The sequence below is a fragment of the Mesoplodon mirus genome, assembly GCF_964341445.2.
Source record: "Mesoplodon mirus genome assembly, chromosome: 7".
Lineage (NCBI taxonomy): Eukaryota > Metazoa > Chordata > Mammalia > Artiodactyla > Ziphiidae > Mesoplodon > Mesoplodon mirus.
In genome coordinates this window covers 8851303-8872293 of record NC_138983.1, presented here as the reverse complement: position 1 = coordinate 8872293, position 20991 = coordinate 8851303, and the positions used below count along the sequence as shown (strand labels likewise).

The 20991-nt window shown below is 51.9% G+C and overlaps 1 protein-coding gene across 3 annotated transcripts; it reads left to right on the top strand.

The window, feature by feature from the left end:
• Nucleotides 1-3231: 3231 nt before the first annotated feature.
• On the top strand, nucleotides 3232-13255 carry LGALS12 (galectin 12; the record flags this gene model as incomplete). 3 transcript variants are annotated; one of them, XM_082626432.1, is made up of 9 exons in its annotated part: nucleotides 3232-3300; nucleotides 5261-5349; nucleotides 5444-5657; nucleotides 6506-6625; nucleotides 7188-7226; nucleotides 7862-7888; nucleotides 8512-8600; nucleotides 10446-10596; nucleotides 11058-13255. In XM_082626432.1, the coding sequence occupies 9 exons, from the start codon at nucleotides 3232-3234 to the stop codon at nucleotides 11202-11204; spliced, it is 945 nt and encodes a 314-aa protein (XP_082482558.1). In that variant the 3' UTR covers nucleotides 11205-13255. The 3 variants fall into 3 exon arrangements, with proteins under 3 accessions (XP_082482558.1, XP_082482559.1, XP_082482560.1); XM_082626433.1 differs by lacking the exon at nucleotides 7188-7226; XM_082626434.1 differs by lacking the exon at nucleotides 7862-7888.
• Nucleotides 13256-20991: the final 7736 nt, after the last annotated feature.

Genomic DNA, 20991 nt, shown 5'->3' with positions numbered 1-20991 from the left:
GATTGTGAAAGAGGCTGCTGGATCATAGAAAGGGGGAGAGTGGGGCACCTGAGATCCCTGACCATGAATTATGTTTCCCAGGCTATTAACTGGTAATTGACAGATATCAATAAAATTGCCTCAATTACAATCTGTGGCCAGCTAGAAGAGTATATGGACAATTTTGTGCTTGGGCCACAATTCCACACCTGCTGGGGGAGAGACAGAGAAGGAGGCAGAGAGAGGACAGGAGCCATAAACCATCACCTCTTACAGTCATTCAGTCTTTAAATAGATTTTGAGCACTTCCTCTGTATCAGGCATTTGCTTGGTACTGAGAATGTAAGAATAAATCTGCCCAGGCTTCCCTGGTGGTGCGGTGGTTGAGAGTCCGCCTGCCGATGCAGGGGACACGGGTTCGTGCCCCGGCCTGGGAGGATCCCATATGCCACGGAGCGGCTGGGCCCGTGAGCCATGGCCGCTGAGCCTGCGTGTCCAGAGCCTGTGCTCCGCGATGGGAGAGGCCACAGCAGTGAGAGGCCCGCGTACCGCAAAAAAAAAAAAAAAAAAAAAAAAGAATAAATCTGCCCTCATGGAACTTATAGGTGGGGAGTAGGGGGAATGGGAGACAAACATTAAACAATTCTTTTTAAAAGTATTTATTTATTTATTTGGCTGTACCAGGTCTTCGTTGCAGCATGTGGGATGTTTTTTTTTTTTTTTTTTAGTTGCGGCATGTGGGATCTAGTTCCCTGACCAGGGATCGAACCCGGGCCCCCTCCATTGGGAACACGGAGTCTTGACCACTGGACCACCAGGGAAGTTCCAAACAATTCTTCAATATATAATGATAAGTTATGTTAAGTGCTCTGAGGAAAAAGCACAGGGTGGAGGGAATTGGGAGGATGGGGTGGGAGGGTGCCAGTCTGGGGCAGGAGAAACCCACCTGCCAGTGTCAGGGTCACCATCAGCCCTGTCCTGGAGCTCTCCCACAAGTCCTTCCCTCACTCTGGCTCAGGAGAGGAATTTACCCCCCTGTGCCCACCCCAAGACAGAACAACAGACACTAAGACCCTCTCTTATTCTGGAGCCTCTTAGATCAGATTCAACAAGTTCTGAACATGTGCTTTAAGCCAACCAGGTCCCTCCCAGTTGTCAAAAGCTGGGGTCACCTGAAAAGAGAAATGAAATGCACCATCCGCCTTCCTTCTGCTGCCTTCCCACTGCAGGTCCTCAGCATCCCCCTCTCCCGACTGCTGCAATACCTTGGAGTTTCAAAAAGAGAACAGTTATAACTACTCTTCTGTTATGGGCTGAACTGTGTTCCCCACCCCCAAGTCGTATGTTGAGTCTTAACCCCCAGTACATAGGATGTGACTGTATCTGGAGATAAGGCCTTTAAAAAGATAATTAAGGTAAAATGAGGTCAAGTGGGTGAACCCTAATCCAATATGACCAGTCTCCCTACAAGAAGAGATTAGGACACAAAATCAGCAAGCCAAGGAGAGAGGCCCCAGATAAAAACAACCCTGCTGACCTCCTGATCTGGGCTTCTAGCCTCCAGAACTGTGAGAAAATAAACTCCTGTTGTTTCAGCCACCCAGTCCATGGTATTTCGTTATGGTGGCCCTGGTTCCTCAATTCACAGAAGAGGCGCTGAGGCTGGGATGGGAGTGGGGGAGGGGCACCATTTGGGTGATGCCAGGCTGGGACCAGGACCCAGATCTGACTCCCAGCGGCAAGGCCAACCTTGTCGCTGCCCAAACGGTTTCTCCACCTTTCATTTTTCCTCCTTCCTCAACGCACCTCTGATCACATTTCCCCCACGAAACACCTTCAGCCACGCAGCTCCACCTACCCAGCAGGATCTGAACAAACACCTTGGCTCTGTATCCCAAGCCCTGCCGGTTAGGACCCAAGTCAGTGCTTCTCAAACATTAACATGCATCAGAATCACCGGGAGAGTACGTTAAAATGCTGATTCCTGGGCTCTGCCCCCCCAGTAGTTCTGGGGTGGGGCCCAAAAGTTTGCATTTCGAACAAGCTTCCAGGCAGCCCTTCAGCAGCATGGCTAACACACGTCTTTCCACAGGACTGCCCAAGTACTCACTTGCCCCACCATCAGAGCAGCTGCTTACTTTTCCCTCAACACCCCGTGCCCTTGAGCCCTTGCCCAGCCTGGTCCTGCCAGGAATTCCCTGCTGCCACGTCTGACGCTGTGGTCAGATCCTGGGGCCTCCCAACTCAGGATAAAGTTGAGAGGTTGTGCTGCTTTTTAAAGGGAAAGGCTTATTGGAATGTGAACCAGAACCGGAATGATTCCAGTCCAGAGGATCATAGGGGAGCTTGAAAAAAAAAAAAAAATCTAGACCCACCCCCAGATACAGACCTCCCTTCGAGACAGGAGACACGCTACTGTGATCACCCTTTCTATACACAGATAATCAAAGGGAGCCCCAGAGAGGGTAAGTGACTTGTTCCAGGGCACACAGCACATTAGAGCAGAAGCTGAGCAAGAACCCAGGTCTCCTTCGGTCCAGCTGTGTGCTCCCCACTGCCCACCACTCCCTCTTCTGAGCCTAAGAGGGTCTTCTCTCTCCCTGCCTTTTCTCACCTCTCCCCATCCCACTTTCTTGTGACCCCAGCTGGGTCCTGGCATTTCCACCCAGTGCTGAAATGGAGCCCCAAAGGACTGTAAAATTTGCCAAAGGGAGAAGAGTGGGGAAAGGCGGGGGCGGGGGGGAATGAGGGAGAGAGATGGAAACCTTTGTGGGGAGGGGAGGGGAAGCCACTCATTTGGTGTCCAGGAAGCTGGGGGTGGGGCTTCTCCTGGGACCTGCCCCCGGGTACCATCCCCCCTGCCTCTGACCCCTGGAGGGCTCAGGCTGCAGCCCGGGAAATCACAAACCCTGCTGGCCCCAAGGGAGCCAGCCTCTGGCTTCCCTCTGCAACGGGCTCTGTGCTTCAGACCCAAGGGTTAGTTAGTACAAGCTTCACGCCCTTCAACACGGATTTCTTCTAACACCCAGTCCGGCCGGTGGGGCTGGAGCTGGGGTGGGGCGCTGGACAGCTGCCCTCCCAGACCTGCTCCAAGCACCATTATGAAGGACCCTGCCAGGTGCAGGTGAGACTGACAGCTGGGAGAGCTGCCCCAGGCATTTAGGATCTGGCTGGGAAAGGTGAGTCAGTCCAGTGGGGGCAGGGCTCCTGGAATCAGGATCTGCAGCCCAAGTTGGAGGCCCCCCCTCCACCATGTCACCTGGAGAAAAATTGGACCCGCTTCCTGACACTTTCATCCTGCAGCCGCCAGTCTTCCACCCGGTGAGCAGCCGCTCGGGTCCAGAACCTCCTGGGTCTCAGGGCTCCCCCTTCCAGCTGGGCCCAGTCTCCCAGGTTGGGGGCTGGAGAGGCCCTCAGTCATAGGTCCTGTTTTCCTGGCCCCTGCCCATGGGCTCTGGAAGGCCATCCTGAGCTTAGCAAAGTGGCTGACAGCTCATTCCCACTCGCGTGTCAATGACTGTTGTGTTCACAGGGTACTTGTGTTTCAAAACTAGTAGGGCCTTGGGCTTCCCTGGTGGCGCAAGTGGTTGAAAGTCTGCCTGCCGATGCAGGGGACACGGGTTCGTGCCCCGGTCCGGGAAGATCCCACATGCCGCGGAGCGGCTGGGCTGGTGAGCCATGGCCGCTGAGCCTGTGCGTCCGGAGCCTGTGCTCCGCAACGGGAGAGGCCACAACAGTGAGAGGCCCGCGTACCACAAAAAAAAAAAAAAAAAGAAAAGAAAAAACTAGTAGGGCCTGGAGACAGAGTGGTGTCCCCTACTGTACGATGGGTGGCTAGGAGGGTCTGGAGAAGTGCGTAGTATCATTGGGGGACATTGATCACTAGGAAGGGCAGGCTCATCTCCAGCCTGGGAGTCAGGTCGGAACCTCCAAGTGAGAGATGGTGCTGGGGTTTCCTCGATTCCTCCTTCAGCCCAGTGCCCTGCAGATTTCCTGAAGCCTGACAGTGCTTCACAGAAGGCTGAATTCCCAGCAGACTCCACCCTCCCACTAATGAGCACTAATTATCACTTTCTCTTTACTTGGTCCTAACCTCCCAGGAGAACTGCTTTGGCTCAGTTAATTACAGGCCAGGCCCAGAGCCTGGGAAGCAGGAGGGACTGACATGCTGAGCCTGGCTAAGCTGTGGGTGCTCGGACAGCCCGGGGTCTCCCACACCTCCCCAGGTGCCTGAGTGATGGGATGAAGCAGCCGCCCAGGTTACAGTGGCTCCTTTGCTTTGCAAGCTGCGAAATCCCACCTGGAGGGTAACACTGTTGGATCTCAGCTCTTTCTGGGCAGTTCAGGCTTCTGAAGGCTGCTAGGAGTTGGAGAACACCACATGAGGCCCAGTCTTGAGATACTGCCCAATGAGTACCTGCTGCATGTTCATATTTATTCTACACATACCTGCTCGGAGTCCACTCTGTGCCAGGCCAGGCACTGAGCGTGTAGAAGCGAAAGACAGGGCTTCGGCTTTGAAGGGCTTGTGCCTTCCAGCATGAACAGCCAGCCACATGGCTCCCTCTAAGCCAGATGGCCAAGGGCCAAACTAGCCATGCCAGTGGAGAGCACGGTGAGGGAAGGAATAATTCAGGCACCAAAATGGATGATGCTTGGAGAAGGTGTCAGAGCCTGGAAAGTCAAGTCAGATTTCACAGGGTAGAAGGAGAGCAGAGGAAACAGCCCCAGAAAGGGTCAGGAGTGGTAAAAGTGTACGCTGTATTTTAGGAATGCCAGGGGAAAGGTGAGCTGGGAAGGTAGGCTGGGTCATTATCAGGTATCTCTCCAGGCGTCCATATCAGGATCTGCGCTCAGATCCCATTTTGTCCACCCTTCTGCCTCCCACTTCCCAGGCTCTGGCCAGTAAACAGTCCCTGGGAAGCCTCGACACCAGGCTTCTAGAGATCAGGGTGGCAGCCAGGGAACAGTCAGCCTCACTGGGGACACTACTGTGCCCTAGGAGCTGGGGTAAGGGGCTGGGCTGGCGCTCCAAGGGGGCAGTGGGGTTGAATCTGGTTTGCCCGTGCAGTGTGGCTTTGATGTGTGGTGGTCCAGGAAAGGGGAGTAGATGGAAGAGAACACTTCAGAGAAAACTAATTTTTCCCCATTAGGACATTTTCTGTCTGGGGTGGGAGAGCTGAGTCTTCTTGTTCCTCTTCCCTCCCCACCGCACCCCCGACCCAGGGGTCCCTAGGCCCTTTCTTCAACCCTGTATGGATGAGTTTCTCCCCTTGTTCAGGTGGTTCCTTATGTCACGACAATTTTTGGTGGCCTGCGAGCAGGCAAGATGGTCGTGCTCCAGGGAGCGGTCCCTCTAAATGCACGCAGGTAAGGGGAGTGCTCCACAGGGCTTCCTCTCTAGCTTCAGGGTCTCCGGGAGTCTCTGACTGGAGGTGCCCTTTGGGGGCCACATCTCCCCTAGGTTCCAGGTGGACTTCCAGTGCGGCTGCAGCCTGCACCCCCAGCCAGATATCGCCATCCACTTCAACCCTCGCTTCCACACCACCAAGCCGCACGTCATCTGCAACACCCTGCACGGTGGGCGCTGGCAAGCCGAGGCCCGGTGGCCCCATCTGGCCCTGCAGAGAGGAGCGAGCTTCCTCATCCTCTTTCTCTTTGGAAATGAGGAAATGAAGGTGAATGGAAGGGGAAATCAGGGGGTCTAGAACTTGTGTCCTGCTTCTCTTTCCTTCAGCCGAGTTCCCCATGTCATGGTGTTAAGGGGCAGTTGGGGGGATGGGGCACAGAGTCCAGCACGCAGAGGACCGAGGAGCTGCCAAGCCCGGTTCCAAGCTGCCCTGGGCCCACTTGGCCCGATACACATGGCAGCATTCAGCAGGCCCTATGGTGCCGGCCCTGCAGAGGGTGCCACTGCCACCATCACAGGGAGCGTCTAGAGAGCGCGTGCAGTATGCCGGGCGCTGTTCTCATCCCTTAAATATCAGCTCACTGCAGCCTCACAACAATGGGGCACTTTCCTTCTCCCCATCTCACGGAAGAGGGGGAAGGGACAGGGAGAGTGAAGCCTCAAGGCTTCCACCGCTGATGTGAACTCCTGCCAGGAAGATCTTCAGACTTCTCCAGGGGAGAGGGAGCTGGTGGGAGCCAGCAGTGGAGGGGGGGACCTGTGGGACAGGGGTCACACAGCCTCCGGAGGCTCCTCACCTGTGGATGGTGGGGAGGGCTCGGGGGCTGCTGCTCCAGCTCCTGGTGGGTCAGCTGAGAGGCGAAATGGGGCCAGCATGGGGTGTCAGGGGCCAGGAGAGGCGTTGAAGTTGCCAGCTCCCCAAACTTGGGGAGGCTACTTAAGCTCCCCAAGCCTCGGGCACCTGATCTGTAAAACATGCCTGCCTCGTAGAGTTGGTGTGAAGTTAAATGAGGAAAATTTCAGAAAGGATTTCTGAATTCATGTTGCCTGGCACGTTAGTACGAACTCAGGAACATCAGCTGCTGCTGAGCCAGCCTAGTCTGTCTGTCTCTCTAGGTGAGTGTAAATGGACAACACTTTCTCCATTACCGCTACCAACTCCCACTGTCTCGTGTAGACACCTTGGGCATATATGGAGATATCTTGGTGACGGCCGTTGGATTCCTGAACGTCAGCGTAAGTTCCCTTGGGGCCAAGTCCTGGGTGGCAGCAGGCTCTGGCTTCCCCTGATGCCTGGACAGGCCCAGGATCCCCTCCCGCCCCAGACAAGCCGTGTCACACCAAGTATAGCCAAGGTGGAGGGCATCCATCCAGGTGTTGGACATGAGGAGGGGTGAGAGGACCACAGAAGTGGGTCCAAGAGCCTCGGGCAGAATCCTATCCTGGGCATGGCGTCTGGTCAATGAGGAGCAGTGGCCGGAAGGCAAATGACTTGGAGTCTTGAACCCGTGGGGTATCATTCCCAGCTGAGGAGCTGATTAAAAATGCAGATTTCTGAGACCCGCCATCAGAGATTCTGATTCAGTAAGTCAGAGGTTTGGCCCAGGAATCGGCATGCTCAAAATGCCGGGTTTGAGAAGCCCTGACAAGGCCTCGGGGGAGAGGAGGCGCTATCAAGGCCAAAGCTGGCCTCTGCCTGCTCCCAGGCACTGGAGGGCAGGTGGGAACCAAATCAATCAAGCTCTGGGGCTTGCAGTGGTCCCGAATCTGGCCTGTTGCTTTTTCTCTCTCCTAACAGCCATTTGTGGAGGGCGGTAGCGAGTATCCGGTTGGACACGTGAGTCTCCTGGGGGCAGGGTTGGCCCTCGCGGTCCCAGCCACGCCAGCTGAGCCGCTGGCTCTCCCTCCCCCCACAGCGGGACCTGCCCCTCTCTGGGCTGCTGCTCATTTTGCACAAGGCCCGGCTGCCCCCTCCTTCACTGTGCGGTTGCCATGGAGACGGCTGGCCCCACCTCAGTCCCTGGGAGCCTGGATTTGCCTCTCCCAGCACCAGGGCCAGCTCAGGAGGATGGCTGGGGTAGGCTGGCTTCCCGGAACGGGCAGGGCCCCGGTCTTCCTATCAGAAGATCCGTCTCAGTTGGAGCTTTCAGTTCTTAGCATCCCTGTGAGGTAGCGGTTGGCCAGCAGGGCAGCAGGGGAGATGACGCCCAGGGACTTGCTCAGAGCCACAGAGTGAGTGAATGACAGGACCGCACCCCCCTCACCCCCTGTCCACTTCTTCTGCATTATTCCAGAGCTGGTGTCCATCTGAATTCAAGAGGGCCCCACTGGGGTTCCAGTCATTTTCCCGTATTATCTCTGAGAGGGGCACACCCCAAATATCCCCATTTTTTTAAGAATAATATCAAGAGGCTCCCTTTCAATGAGGAAACACCGTGTGGCCTCCATGTCCCCTCTTTCTTTCCTTGACAGCCTTTCCTGCTGAAGAGCCCCAGCCTGGTGAGTGACCTCCTCCTCCTCGGCCTGGCAGAGGGACAGTCCCTCACCTGCTCCATCAGGAGTGGGAGGGCACCCCCGCCCACTCATATCCTGTAGGCTGGTGGCATATGGCCTCAGCATCAGGGTCTCCCCTTCTTTATAGGAAACTGCAGGCTATGGGTGGGCCAGTCGACTTCAGGCTGAAGCTCCAGCTTCATTTTACCTTTTCTCCATTTATTCTGCACACAATTATCTGATACTCTCCTGTGCTAGGCCCAGAGCCAGGCTCTAGGATGGAGAGACGAATCAGTCCCAGCTCCCCCAGCTGCCCACAGGCTGGTAGCGGGGCAGACCAATGAATGAGCCATTACAGTTTGGAGCACAGCATTCGGGGCTCCCAGCACGGGGGCTGGGCGGGTTGGGGGGAGGCCAGAGAGAGCCGAGTACTGGAGACAGGCCTGAAGTAGGTGTTTAATAACTGAGCAGAGCTGTCTCCTCCTGGTTGCAGGCCTAGAGGCAGAGATTAACCAGCCCCGGGGCTCCCTGGCCCCTGAGGGCAGCCCATGAAGCAGCTCCTAGGGGCAGTATCCCTCCCCGAGCCCCTCTGGGTGTCCCCCTCTCAGTCATTTCCCGTGTTCCTTCAGGAGGTGCCCTGCTCGCGTGCCCTTCCCCAGGGTCTCTGGCCCGGACAGGTCATCATAGTGAGGGGGCTGGTCTTGCCAGAGCCAAAGGAGTAAGTATGCAGAAGGTGGGGGGGGAGCAGGGGCATCTCTGTGCCAGGCACAAGCTTGATAAACATCGCCGCTTTAACCCCCAGCACCACTACTCAATCCCCATCTTCCCGATCAGGAAACAGAGGAACAGAGAGCAGAAGTAAGTTGCCCAAGGTCGCAGAGCTTGTGAAAGTCTGATCTGGGATTGGGTCCAGGGCTCTGGTGCCTTTGTGGTACCAGCAGCTCCCACCCTGGGAGTATTTTCCCTTCCTGTGCATGTGGTCAGGCCAACCAGCCTCTCACCGCAGGTCCCAGCTGGAGCCTCAGGAAAGGCCCTTTAAAGGCACAGGCTGAGACCCAGAGAGAGGATGTGACCTCCCACAGTGCCCTGGTTTAGGAAACACAGCCAGGCGACCCCAGAGAAGAGGCCCAGTGCTGGGAGGTGGGGACTTGGAGGGACGCAGTAACCAAGTGGATGCTTCCTGACTTCTCCCATAGGGGGTGCTCATGCTCCATTTCCCAAACCTGCGGATTCCAAGCCAGTTAGACGTGTCTTTCTCGTTCCCTTTGTTTCTTTCCTTTTCCTTCTTTCCTTTCCTTCTTCCCCTCCATCCTTCCTTCCCTCCTCCCTTCCTTCCTTCTGGAATTGATTTGGATTTCATGACTTTCCTGGGCCAGATTTCCTGGGTTTGACTTCTGCTGAGGACACTTAAAACCTGTGCAACTTCACAGCAGTTACTTTTCCTTTCTGTGCCTTAGTTTCCTTGTCTGTAAAAAGGGATAAAAATAGTGCCAGCTTCAGGGATGGTGTAAATACGGAGAATTGTGCCAGGCACATAGCAAGTGGTCCACAAATGTGGTGATATCAGAATTCTTTTGGCGGAGGGCCAGGGAAGTAAGGCTAGTGCCCTATGTTCTCCCTGCCCTACCCACTTCTGTTTTGTTTTGTTTTGTTTGCGGTACGTGGGCCTCTCACTGTTGTGGCCTCTCCCATTGTGGAGCACAGGCTCTGGACACGCAGGCTCAGCGGCCATGGCTCACGGGCCCAGCCGCTCCGCGGCATGTGGGATCTTTCCGGACCGGGGCACGAACCCGTGTCCCCTGCACCGGCAGGCAGACTCTCAACCGCTGCGCCACCAGGGAAGCCCTGTTTTTGTTTTTGTTTTTGTTTTTGAAGTCACTGACCTCGTTAACCCTTGCCCTGCATGCTCTTGATCAGGCCTGTGAATTATGGGCAGGCGTGCAGCACAGCCCTGGGTAGCATGAGCCTCCAAAGCCGGGCATGACTGGATTGGGTTAAAAACTGTGGTCTTGGGCAAGTCACTACACCTCTCTTAGCCTAGAGTGCTGAGTTCCCCCATCAGAAAAAAAGGAGAAAGATAATCCCAGGGAAAATGGGAAAATGAAAAAGTTCCCAGTGAAGGAAAGAACCCCCACTCCTCCCCAAGCTTGGAGACAGGAGACCAGGTGCTTATCTTAGCTCAATTCACATGGTTATTATTAGTGACACAGCGAATTATTTTACTGCTCTCTCTCAAGGGCCATGAATTCACGTGTCCTCAGAGGCCAGGCAGGTCACATAAATAGCGAGGCACAAGGTTGGGAATGTGGTGAAGTGGAAAGAATATTTCCGTAGATCTTCTGATGCCAGATCTTCTAATTATTTAAAAGAGAAGCTGAAAGCTATCTTTTATATAAACTTTCTCAAGTTTTGAAAATGGTGTTACTTTAAAGTTGAAGAATACTGTGGACCAGCCAGAACATTTCTACAGGTTAAGTCAGCCCTGGGCCACCGACATCAAGGCTTAGCACCGCACCTGGCACTTAGCAAGGCTTCAAGCCCCTTCTCCGGCCCCTTTCTGCAGTTTCACGCTCAGTTTGCTGGACAAGGCCGCCCACGTTCCTGTGACGCTCAGAGCTTCCTTCGCCGACAGAACTCTGGCCTGGGTCTCCCGCTGGGGCCGGAAGAAACTGATCTTGGCCCCCTTCCTCTTCTACCCGCAGCGATTCTTCGAGGTGGGTCGGAGCCAATATGCCTGGTCCCTCTGGGGTGGAGTGTAGAGCTGCATTCCCATCCGGGAGACTGGGGGTGTGTCGGGGGGGCAGGGAAGCCAGTGCCCGCTGGGGCAGAGGAGATCTGGGCTGGGGATCCCATGCCCAGAACCCCCTCTTTAATTAATCAGGGGGGGCCTTGGCCTCAGCATTATCAAAAAGCCCCCCTAATGACTCCAGTGTGCCACTGAGGTTGAGACCACTCGTCCAGGGAGAGCAACGACCCCTTTTACAGATGGTGAAACTGAGGCCAAGTCCTGGGCAGATCCTTGTGGAGGGGCTGATGATGAGCTGGGCCCCTAGTCCTGGTCTTTCCCACCACTGGGTGCCCCATGGGTCCAGTCTTTGTGTCCTTGCCAGGTGGGGCATCAGGCAGGCAAGGGACGGTCTGGAAGCCTGCAGAACCCCATGCCCTCCTTTCCCAGGTTCTGCTCCTATGCCAAGAGGGAGAGCTGAAGCTGGCGCTCAGTGGGCAGGGCGTGGGGGCCACCAGCCTGGGCCAGCAGGCCCTGGAGCGGCTGCGGGAGCTGCGAATCAGTGGTAGCGTCCAGCTCTACTGCGTCCACTACTGAGGAAGGATCCAGAGGGCCCAGCCGGAGAAGAAGAGGGCCAGCCTATAGCCGGGGCCCCACCAGATGGCCCCACTCTCCTACCCTCATTAAAATCTCCACCTGTCAACACGGTGTCAGGCCTGGCTCACTTCTGGAACCAGGAGCCTGAGTCTGCAGGTGCTTTGGACCCCACAGCAGAAAGAGGGCACAAGAGTGTGAAGGCTCCGGAAACTCTGCAGTTCCCTCCACCAGGAGCCTGGGATTTGGCTCTGCCTTCCTTCAGGGCCTAGACAAGGAGGCAGGCTTTGTAGCCTAATGAAGGTACTCCAAAATACAGCGGCTTTAAACATTTAGATGTTTATTTCCTTCTCATCTAAACAGAAAAATCGTCCAGGTCAGTGACCTTCTGGGTCATCCTAGTCGTCATCCCACCACCCCCAGGGCATCAGCATCACCTGCATGGCAGAAGCTCAGTAGCCACCATATCTAGGTTTCAACCACTGAGAAGGCAAATAGAGAATATGGACAAGGCCCATCTGATGTCATAAGCCCAGACCTGGGATTAGCACATGCTATTTACACTCACATCTCATTGGCAAGTACTCAGTCACGCAGCCACATTATCTGCAAGGGAGGCTGGAAGTGTCCTCCATGGGATGACCACGTGCCTGGCCATAGTTCTACTGCTGTGATTCCTGGAGTATTTGGTTTTATTTATATTACACCATCTTATTTTGTGTTTTCTATTTACCGCTGCTATTTTTCGTCATATTTTCAGCTCTCTTACTTGCTATTGGATTGATAAAGTCAGTCTTCTTTAACACCCTCCCCCTTTTTTTTCTTATGCTAATTTGGAAGTTGTAAATTCCATTTTATACTTCTAGTGGTTATCCTTACTTTTTATTTTATTTTTTAGTTAACACAATAAAATTGACTTTTGGGGGTGGGTAAAATTCTGAGTTTTAACATATATGTAGATCTGTGTGGCCACTACCACAATCAAGATACATAACAACTCCACCATTCCAAAAAATTCCCTGGTGTTACTTCTGTGTAACTGCACATCCTCCACCCCCTCCCTTAACCCCCAGCAACCCCCTGATCTGCTCTCCATTACTATATTTTGTGTTTTTGAGAATGTCATATAAATGGAATCAGGTAGGATGGGACCTTTTGAAACTGATTTCTTTCAATCAGCATTACCCTTTGGAAGTTAATCTAAGTTGCTGTATGTCAGTGACCCATTCCTGTTTATTACTCAGTAGTATTCTGTTGTACCACAATTGACCCACTGAAGAACATTTGGGTGGTTTTCAGTTTTTGACAATGAATAGAGCAGCTAAAATCATTTGTATACAAGTCTTTGTATGAATGTAACTTTTCATTTCTCTTGGGTTAATACTACTAGTGAGATTGATGGATCATATGGTAAATGCATGTTTAACTTTATAAGAAACTGTCACAATTTTCCAGAGTTCTTTCAGAGTAGTTTTGGGAATTTTGCTTTCCCACCAGCAATCTATGAGATTTCCAGTTGTTGTGCATGCTCATCAATACTCATAATTGTCGGGGTTTTTTTCTTTGCGGTACGCGGGCCTCTCACTGCTGTGGCCTCTCCCGTTGCGGAGCACAGGCTCCAGACGCGCAGACCCAGTGGCCATGGCTCATGGACCCAGCCGCTCCACGGCATGTGGGACCCCCCGGACCGGGCACGAACCCGTGTCCCCTGCATCGGCAGGCAGACTCCCAATCACTGCGCCACCAGGGAAGCCCTGTCGGTATTTTTTTTGTTAGCCATCTTCATTGGTGTGTAGAGGTATCTCATTGTGGCTTTAATTTGTATTTGCCTAGTGGCTAAAGATGTTGAGCATCTTTTTATGTGCTAATTTTCCATCTGTGTATTCTCTCTGGTGCAGTGCCTGTTCAGATCTTTTCTCCATTTTTAATTGAGTTGTTTGTTTTCTTATCATTGACTTTTAAGAGTTTCTTTATATAGGCTGGATAAATGTCCTTTGTCAAATATGTGATCTGTAAGTAATTTCTCCCAGTCTTAGCTTATCTTTTCATTCTCTAAACAGTTTCTTTCACAGAGCAAAAGTTTTTAATTTTGATAAAGTCCAATTCATCAATTTTTTCTTGAATTGTATTTTTGGTGTCATATCTAAGAAGTTTTTGCCTAATGAAGATTTTCTCCTTTGTTTTCTTCTAAAAGTTTTATACTTCATAGTTCACATATAGATCTATGATCCCTTTTAAATTAATTGTTAATTATGTTGTGCAGTTTAGGTTGAAGTTTTATGAGGTTTCTTTTGGTTTGGTTTGGTTTGGTTTTTGCATTTGGATGTCCAATTATTCCAGTAACATTTTTGAAAAGACTATCTATCCTCTGTTGAAGTGCTTTTGCCACTTTGTCAAAAATCAATTGGCCAGGTCTTCCCTGGTGGTGCAGTGGTTGAGAGTCTGCCTGCCGATGCAGGGGATACGGGTTCGTGCCCCGGTCCGGGAAGATCCCACATGCCGTGGAGCGGCTAGGCTCGTGAGCCATGGCCGCTGAGCCTGCGCATCCGGGAGCCTGTGCTCCGCAACGGGAGAGGCCACAACAGTGAGAGGCCCACGTACGGCAAAAAAAAAAAAAAAAAAAAAAAAAAAAAATATATATATATATATATATATATATATATATATATATATATATATATATATATATATATATATAGTTTATGCCGAATACCAAGTTTCCTTCTGGGAATCTAGAATTTTGGTACATGCTAGGCAGAGGGTGACTATATTACTTACCCTTTATAAAAGCCTGAATTTCTAGACTCAAAAAACTTCCCTGGTAGACAACACTGCACATGGCACAACTCATCAATGGAAAAGAACACAATTCAATGTGCACACGTTCATGCTTCCAAGCTCAAGGGATGATATTTAGACAGAAAATCCTTCCCTGCTTGCGGGGGCCAGATGGATCACGTTCTCATCTCGTAGCCACTTTGAAAAATCTCAACCAGGTCTCCAGGTGTAGTGTTTGGCCTGCCTGCCCTAGAACAGCCAGATGTACATGAACCTGAGCCCCACCGCCCAGAGAGTGGCTTCTTTCGGGGAAAGGGGGGATGCTTCAGCTTCATCAACTGGTGGGAAACTCAGAAAGTGCAAGCAGTTGTCTCGGCTGGCACCCTCACCACCCCCCCTGCCTACTGAGACATGGGAAAGGAGGGAGGTTCCAGGGACTGTGCTGGCTGAGTACACGTTCATTCAGATGTGCCTTCGCATGCCCAGGGCTGTGTGGATGTGTTTCTGCACATGTGTACTCATGACATGGTATGTACAGCATCTTTCCAACATGTCCAAGAGCCAGGCCCACCCAGGACAGCACTGAGCAATCAGTCTTGGTCCCTGCCCTTCTTGCACACTGACCCTCGAGCCCAGCACCCCCTGCGCGTGGTGTTCAGGGTCACATTAGGCCCCCCACTTAGATCCCCTCCTGGCCTCAGGATGCCCTTCTCTCAGAGCTGATGTCCTGAAGATGCAAGTTGAAGGATCTTAATGTGACCCAACAGGCAATTTGGCCAGGGACCAGGACCTTGTGGGATCACACAGCTGTCTGCAGTGGGGTGGACACCTGCCATGTGGCCCTCAAGGGCGGTGACTTGTTCAAGGTCACCTGTGTGAAGAGTTCGAGCTGGGTCTTTCCTCTGCCCACATCTCTCACTAGGCACCCCACGGTCCTGACTTTCTTCCCTTCCTCACCCCATTCCTCACAGTCCATGTTCCACCCCAAGGCACCCCAGCTGCAAGAACTATTACTTTTTCTATTCCCTCTACATTCCTGATCTGGGGAATGACATCCCCCCTTCCAACCCCTCCCCCAGGTTTCCCAGTCCCAAAAGAGGACCATCCCAAGTCTTCCATCTCCCGGGCCTCCCTGGTGGTGCAGTGGTTGAGAGTCTGCCTGCCGATGCAGGGGACACGGGTTCGTGCCCTGGTCCGGGAAGATCCCACATGCCGCGGAGCGGCTGGGCCCGTGAGCCATGGCCGCTGAGCCTGCGCGTCCGGAGCCAAAAAAAAAAAAAAAAAGATACCAAGTCTTCCATCTCCCTAGCACATCCTTTCCCTCTGCCCCTCCTTCACCCCAACCCCTGCCACCTGCATCCAATCACGAAGTCCGGTCAGTGCCAACCCTGGAAGTTTCTCCTGAATTCACTGCCTCGTCCATCTCCCATCCACTGACTTGGTCCAGGGCAGCCCCGTCCCTGCCTCTGTGACCCCCTCGGCCCCCTCACTGCCCACCCCCGCTCCCATCACTCCACATCCAGTCTCCCCAAGACCCTCTGTGACCTGCCTCCTAAGAGCACGTCTGCCCATGACCGTCCTCTGACCTCAGAGCACAGGGCAGGTCCTTTGGGCAGCTCACAGCCCTTCCTGACCTGCCCTCCTCACCTCTCCTCGCCCTCCCTGCTCCACCCAGGCTGACTGGATGACTTGCCCTTTCCCTGACCCACTGCTTGTCGTTGCCTCTGCTCCTGTGCACATCCAGTTCTCTCTGACCCCACACCCTGCCCCATACCCCCCTTCCTCTTCTCCCCCATCAGACCCCCCACATCTGAGAAGCTGCCCTGCAGGCCCCAGCCTGGTCAGCTGCCACCCTCTGGGTCCCCAGGCGCCCAGGACCTCCCCGTCTCCCCCATGGTTGTGTCGTGCTGTGATTCCCTGTTCCTGTCTCACCCCTCTGGACTTGGATCTCCATTCAGGCAGGATTCTGTGTGCTCGTCCCTCCCCCTCTGCATCTCCAGCATCCACTGAGGGGCTTGGCTTGGGACAGGAGCAAAGCAATTGTGCACGCAAGAGGGCTGGAGGCTCCGCGGGGCCAGGACTCCTGCTCAGCTCCTCTGCTGTCTCATCCCAAGGCACCTTGTCAGCCAGGGCAGGGCCAGAGATGGTCTCCATCTGGAGGACATGTAAGGACTATTCACTCTATCCCTAAATGTCCCCAGATGTCTAAGACCATGGCCAGGGCACTGTCAATAGCAATGCTGAGCTGAAGTCTACCCTTGGCCCCCATCTGGATGAAGAAACAGGATGGTCACTAGGGGTGGGGAAGTTCCCTTCTGGAACTAGGCCAGACAACTGCCTTTTTTTAAGATGATGATACATGCCTTCCTGGAATTGTCCCGTTTCCTGGAATAAATGTACGAACGCAGCTTATCTTTTTCAGCTGCATACCACTGAGCTGAATCCAACCCCGCCTAGAACTTCAATCACACAGAAAATCAACGCTGCTGGATATTGCACAGCTTAAACTAGAATGGTCTTGAACTGTGAGGAAAAGACTGTGAAAGGAAAAGGGGGACAGAGGTGCTGTTTGGGGGCTGAGAAGGGTCTAAACCCTCACCAGCAGCAGAGGGAGGAAAGACAGGGATTAGTTCACCTCCCAGAGACCCAAGGTTTCCCCCATAGACTCAGTATCGAGGCTCCTCTGTGAACTGGGCGTGAGCAAGCTGGACCCCAAGACCCAGACAGACACAGCTTCTAGAACAAGGACCAGATCCCCGCATGTATCACTCACAGTGCCTCCCCCTCCCCATGTGCCAGACATGTAGTCTGTGGTCACAGAAAGGAAATATCCACTCTGCAAAGACGTCATAGTCCCCCAGGGAAAAGAGGCTCTTATGTAATAACAGAATCCTTATACAAGTTTGCAAAATAGCAGCTGGTGCCCACTGTTCCCAAGCCCAGGAAAGGGAAGTGAGGGAGCCAATCCACTACGGATTTTCCCTCATCAATCAAGAGGACATAGCGTAGACATCATGGAGCCCAGGCTGAGTGTGCTCTCCTGCCCGGCCTTCTAGATGGACTGCAGCGCCTCACTCTTGGTTTCATCTGCACTGCTCAGTCTATGATTCACTGACCAAACTTTGATCAAAACTCCAAAGCCTGAGAAGGGGACCACAGTATGCAGTTGGCCCATCACACACAGAAGCAGGAAATTAAATTTATGTTCACATAAATACCTGGACACAATTGTTCATGGCAGCTTTATTTGTAATAGCCAAAAACTAAAAACAACCAAAATTATCTTACAACAAGTGAACTGTTAAACAAACAGTGATACAGCCATATCAAGGAATATTACTCAGCAATAAAAAAGAAACAAACTGTTGATGCAGGCAACAACTTGGATGGATATCGAGGGAAATATGTTGAGTGAAAAAAGCCGATCCCAAAACTTCACATGTGTGATTTTATTTATACAGCATTCTCAAGAAAGACAAAATTATAAAGGACAGATAAGCGTTTTCCAGGGGTTAGCAATGGTAGGAGGGAGAGGAAGAGCTGAGGTAGCTTGAGGGAGAGCTTTGTCGTAACGGAACCGTCTGTCTCCTGGTGGTTATGGCGGTTACATGAATCTATACATGTGATAAAATGACATAAAACTGTACACACACTTGTACCGATGACAATTTCCTGGTTCTGATATTGTACTATAGTTTTGTTCGATGTAACTATTGGGGGAAACTGGCCGAAGATAACAGGACCTCTCTGTATTATCTTTGCAACTTCCTGTGAATCTCTGAACTATTTTCAAAAGGGTTTGTAGCCACTGGACAGCAACAAAGATCCTTGATAGAAGGGACGTGATGGAGGCAAGGCTCACGTGCGCCCAGACTTATGCCTGAGGGTATTTCCCAAACCTTGGTGCAGGTAAACAGAGTCAGACGTAGACTGACAGTCTCATTAAGTGCAGGAAGCAGATCAGAGTTCAGGGATTTTCTAAGACCACTGGGATTCAAGGAGCAGGGTACCAGAGAACAGGGAGCTGCAGAGAAAGAGGCCCCCAAAACTGCATAAAAATGTCCCTTGGAAGAGTGAATGTGAATGTAAACTATAGATTTCAGGTGATAATTATGTGTCAATGTGGGTTCATCGATTATAACGATAATATAATACCTAGAGCAACCACCAAAAAAATCTACAAAACCACTGTAGATAATAGAATTCTAAAAACGTTCAGGTAAGACATACAAAGGCAAGAAAAGTGAAGCAGAAGAACAAAAGCAGAAGGAACAAAGAAAGTGTTCAAAACAGTGTAATGGCAGACCGATGCCCCTAACGTATCAACAATTACATAAAATACAAATGGTTTAATAAATCAATTAAAAGAGAGATCGAGGGCTTCCCTGGTGGCGCAGTGGTTGAGAGTGTGCCTGCCGGTGCAGGGGACACGGGTTCGTGCCCCGGTCCGGGAAGATCCCACATGCCACAGAGCGGCTGGGCCCGTGAGCCATGGCCACTGAGCCTGCGCGACCGGAGCCTGTGCTCCGCAGCGGGAGAGGCCACAGCAGTGAGAGGCCCGCGTACCGCAAAAAAAAAAAAAAAAAAAAAGAGAGATCGATAGAACGGATTTTAAAAAAAGCATGTTGTCTACAAGGAACTCATTTCAAGTATTGATATAATGATATGTGCAGGTCAAAAGTAAACAGAAAGAAAAATATACACACACAAACATTACTCAGAAGAGAGCAGGGAGACCATAATAATATCAGAAAAAGTAGAAAAATGACCAGGGACAGAGAGGAACATTTTATAATAATACAGGGGTCAATCCACCAAGAATATTTAGCAATTGCAAATATGAATGTACCAAACAACAGAGCTTCAAATACATGAGGTGAAAACTGATTGAGGTGAAAGAGGAAATATATTTCTTATAGTGCAAGAGTGCTGGCAATGAATTCTCCTAAGTGTTATTTATCAGAATACATTTTTCTTTCACTTTTGCTCTTGAAAAATATTTTAGCTGGATACATACTCTGATTTCTCATTTTATTTTTCATCACTGTACAGATGTTTAATTGTCTTCTGGCTTATTCTGTTTCTGGTGATAAACTGTTCTACTGTTTTTAATGTGTCTTTTTTCTCTAGCTGATTCTAAGACTTTTCTCTTTAACATTGCTTTTCAACAATTTGGTTATGTTGTGCCTTTGTGTGATTTTCTTCATTTTTATCCTGCTTGGGATTTGTTGAACTTTGAAAACTTTGAATTTATATTTTTCCTCAGATTTGTAAAATGATTGGGTCCTTGGTGGCCTTGGTGAGCTGCTGAACTGAACCTGAGTCACCTGCCTCTGTCTTTTTGTTACGGAGACAGTGACTATCCAGGCTGTCAAAACCCCTTTTAGTTAAGTTTTGCTTCTTGCAGCCAAATGTGTCCTACAGGGGGAGATGAACTCCTGGGATCCATGTGCTCCAAGGCACCCACCCCCTGAAGGCTTGCCCTGTGGAGTGAAGCACCCCATTTGGCCTCTCCCATGGCTTCCGACCTAATATTTCCTGGAGTTTTTATGATGGCCTAGGTAAGTGCACTCGGGGTTGGCACCTCTGTGCCTCTAAATGCCCCCCTTCCTGGAGTAGGAATAGTTGTCCAGGTTTTTGTTGAAAGACACCTTGGTTTTCTCAAGCAGGAGCAGATTATAAGGTCTCCCTCCTACTCTGACTGCTTTTAGGTGGCTTTAAAGCCTCGGTGATTCTATGTTTTGATGTAGGTAACTACTGACGTTTCCAATTAGAGCAAATCTTTAGTCTCCCTTAAAAAAAAAGTTTAGTGTTTAAAGCTTTTCAACAGTGTCAGAAGGAAAGTGAAAGCAAAATTCTTAACTTTAGGGCTTTCCTGGTGGCGCAGTGGTTGAGAGTCCGCCTGCCGATGCAGGGCACACGGGTTCTTGCCCCGGTCCAGGAAGATCCCACATGCCGTGGAGCGGCTGGGCCCGTGAGCCATGGCCGCTGAGCCTGCGCGTCCGGAGCCTGTGCTCCGCAATGGGAGAGGCCACAACAGTGAGAGGCCAGCGTACCGCAAAAAAAATAATAAAAAAATCTTAACTTTAACATAAAACTGGGTTCAGGAACCCCAGACACAGCCCTGGCCTGCAGATGGCTTCGGTAAGTGCCCTGAAAGTTCCCATCACTGACTTTGTGGTGAGAGGGCAGCTCCGCTCGTATTAAGGCCTCAGTCTGGCTGCCAGAGCCTGTCTTGAGAAGGCTTTCATGCGAAAATATATTTGGTGTTTGAAAGTCCCTTTTCCTGTAGGACCGTGAGGTCTTTGGGCAGAGAGAGCCTCCTCTCTGCCTCCAGCGCAGTGAGGGGCAGGGACCTCCGCGGGGAGGAGCGGCGGGTGCTGTGGGCGACGTGGGGGAGAAGCTGGGGGGGTGTCGGGGGTGAGGGGGGGACCCTGGGACTTGGGGAGTGAGCGCATCCCACCTATTCTGCCTCAGCCACTGACTGGAGTTCGGTGCCTCCTCCATCCCCCAAGGCATTTGTCCTGCCCTAGAAAGCGCATTTGCATTTCTGTATTCTGACTCTGAAATCTCCCCTCCCAAGTAGCCCAATGTTTCTGAATTAGGGAAGTTTCAGTGGGCGGCTGGCTCCTTTCCCGGTGTGCAGCTGGGAAGGAACAAGCCAGACCCCTCCCATTACTGAAAACCAACCAGGTCCGGGAAGAGGTGTCTCAGATTTCACAGGAAGGGGGAAGGGTGCAGCAGCTAGCCTTGCTCTGTGCTGCTCTGTGCCTACATCCTGCTCCATTTCCTTTCCAAGTAGAGACACAGCTGAAGTCTTGCCTTTCCACTGGCTGCTGTTGTCAGTGCCCTGGCCATGGTCTTAGACATCTGGGGACATCTAGGGATGGATTGAATAGTCCTTACATGTTCTCCGACGAGGACCGTGTCTGGCCCGGCCCTGGCTGACGGGGCGCCTTGGGGTGAGAGAGCAGAGAAACTGGGCAGGAATCTTGGCCCCTTCAGCCTCCAG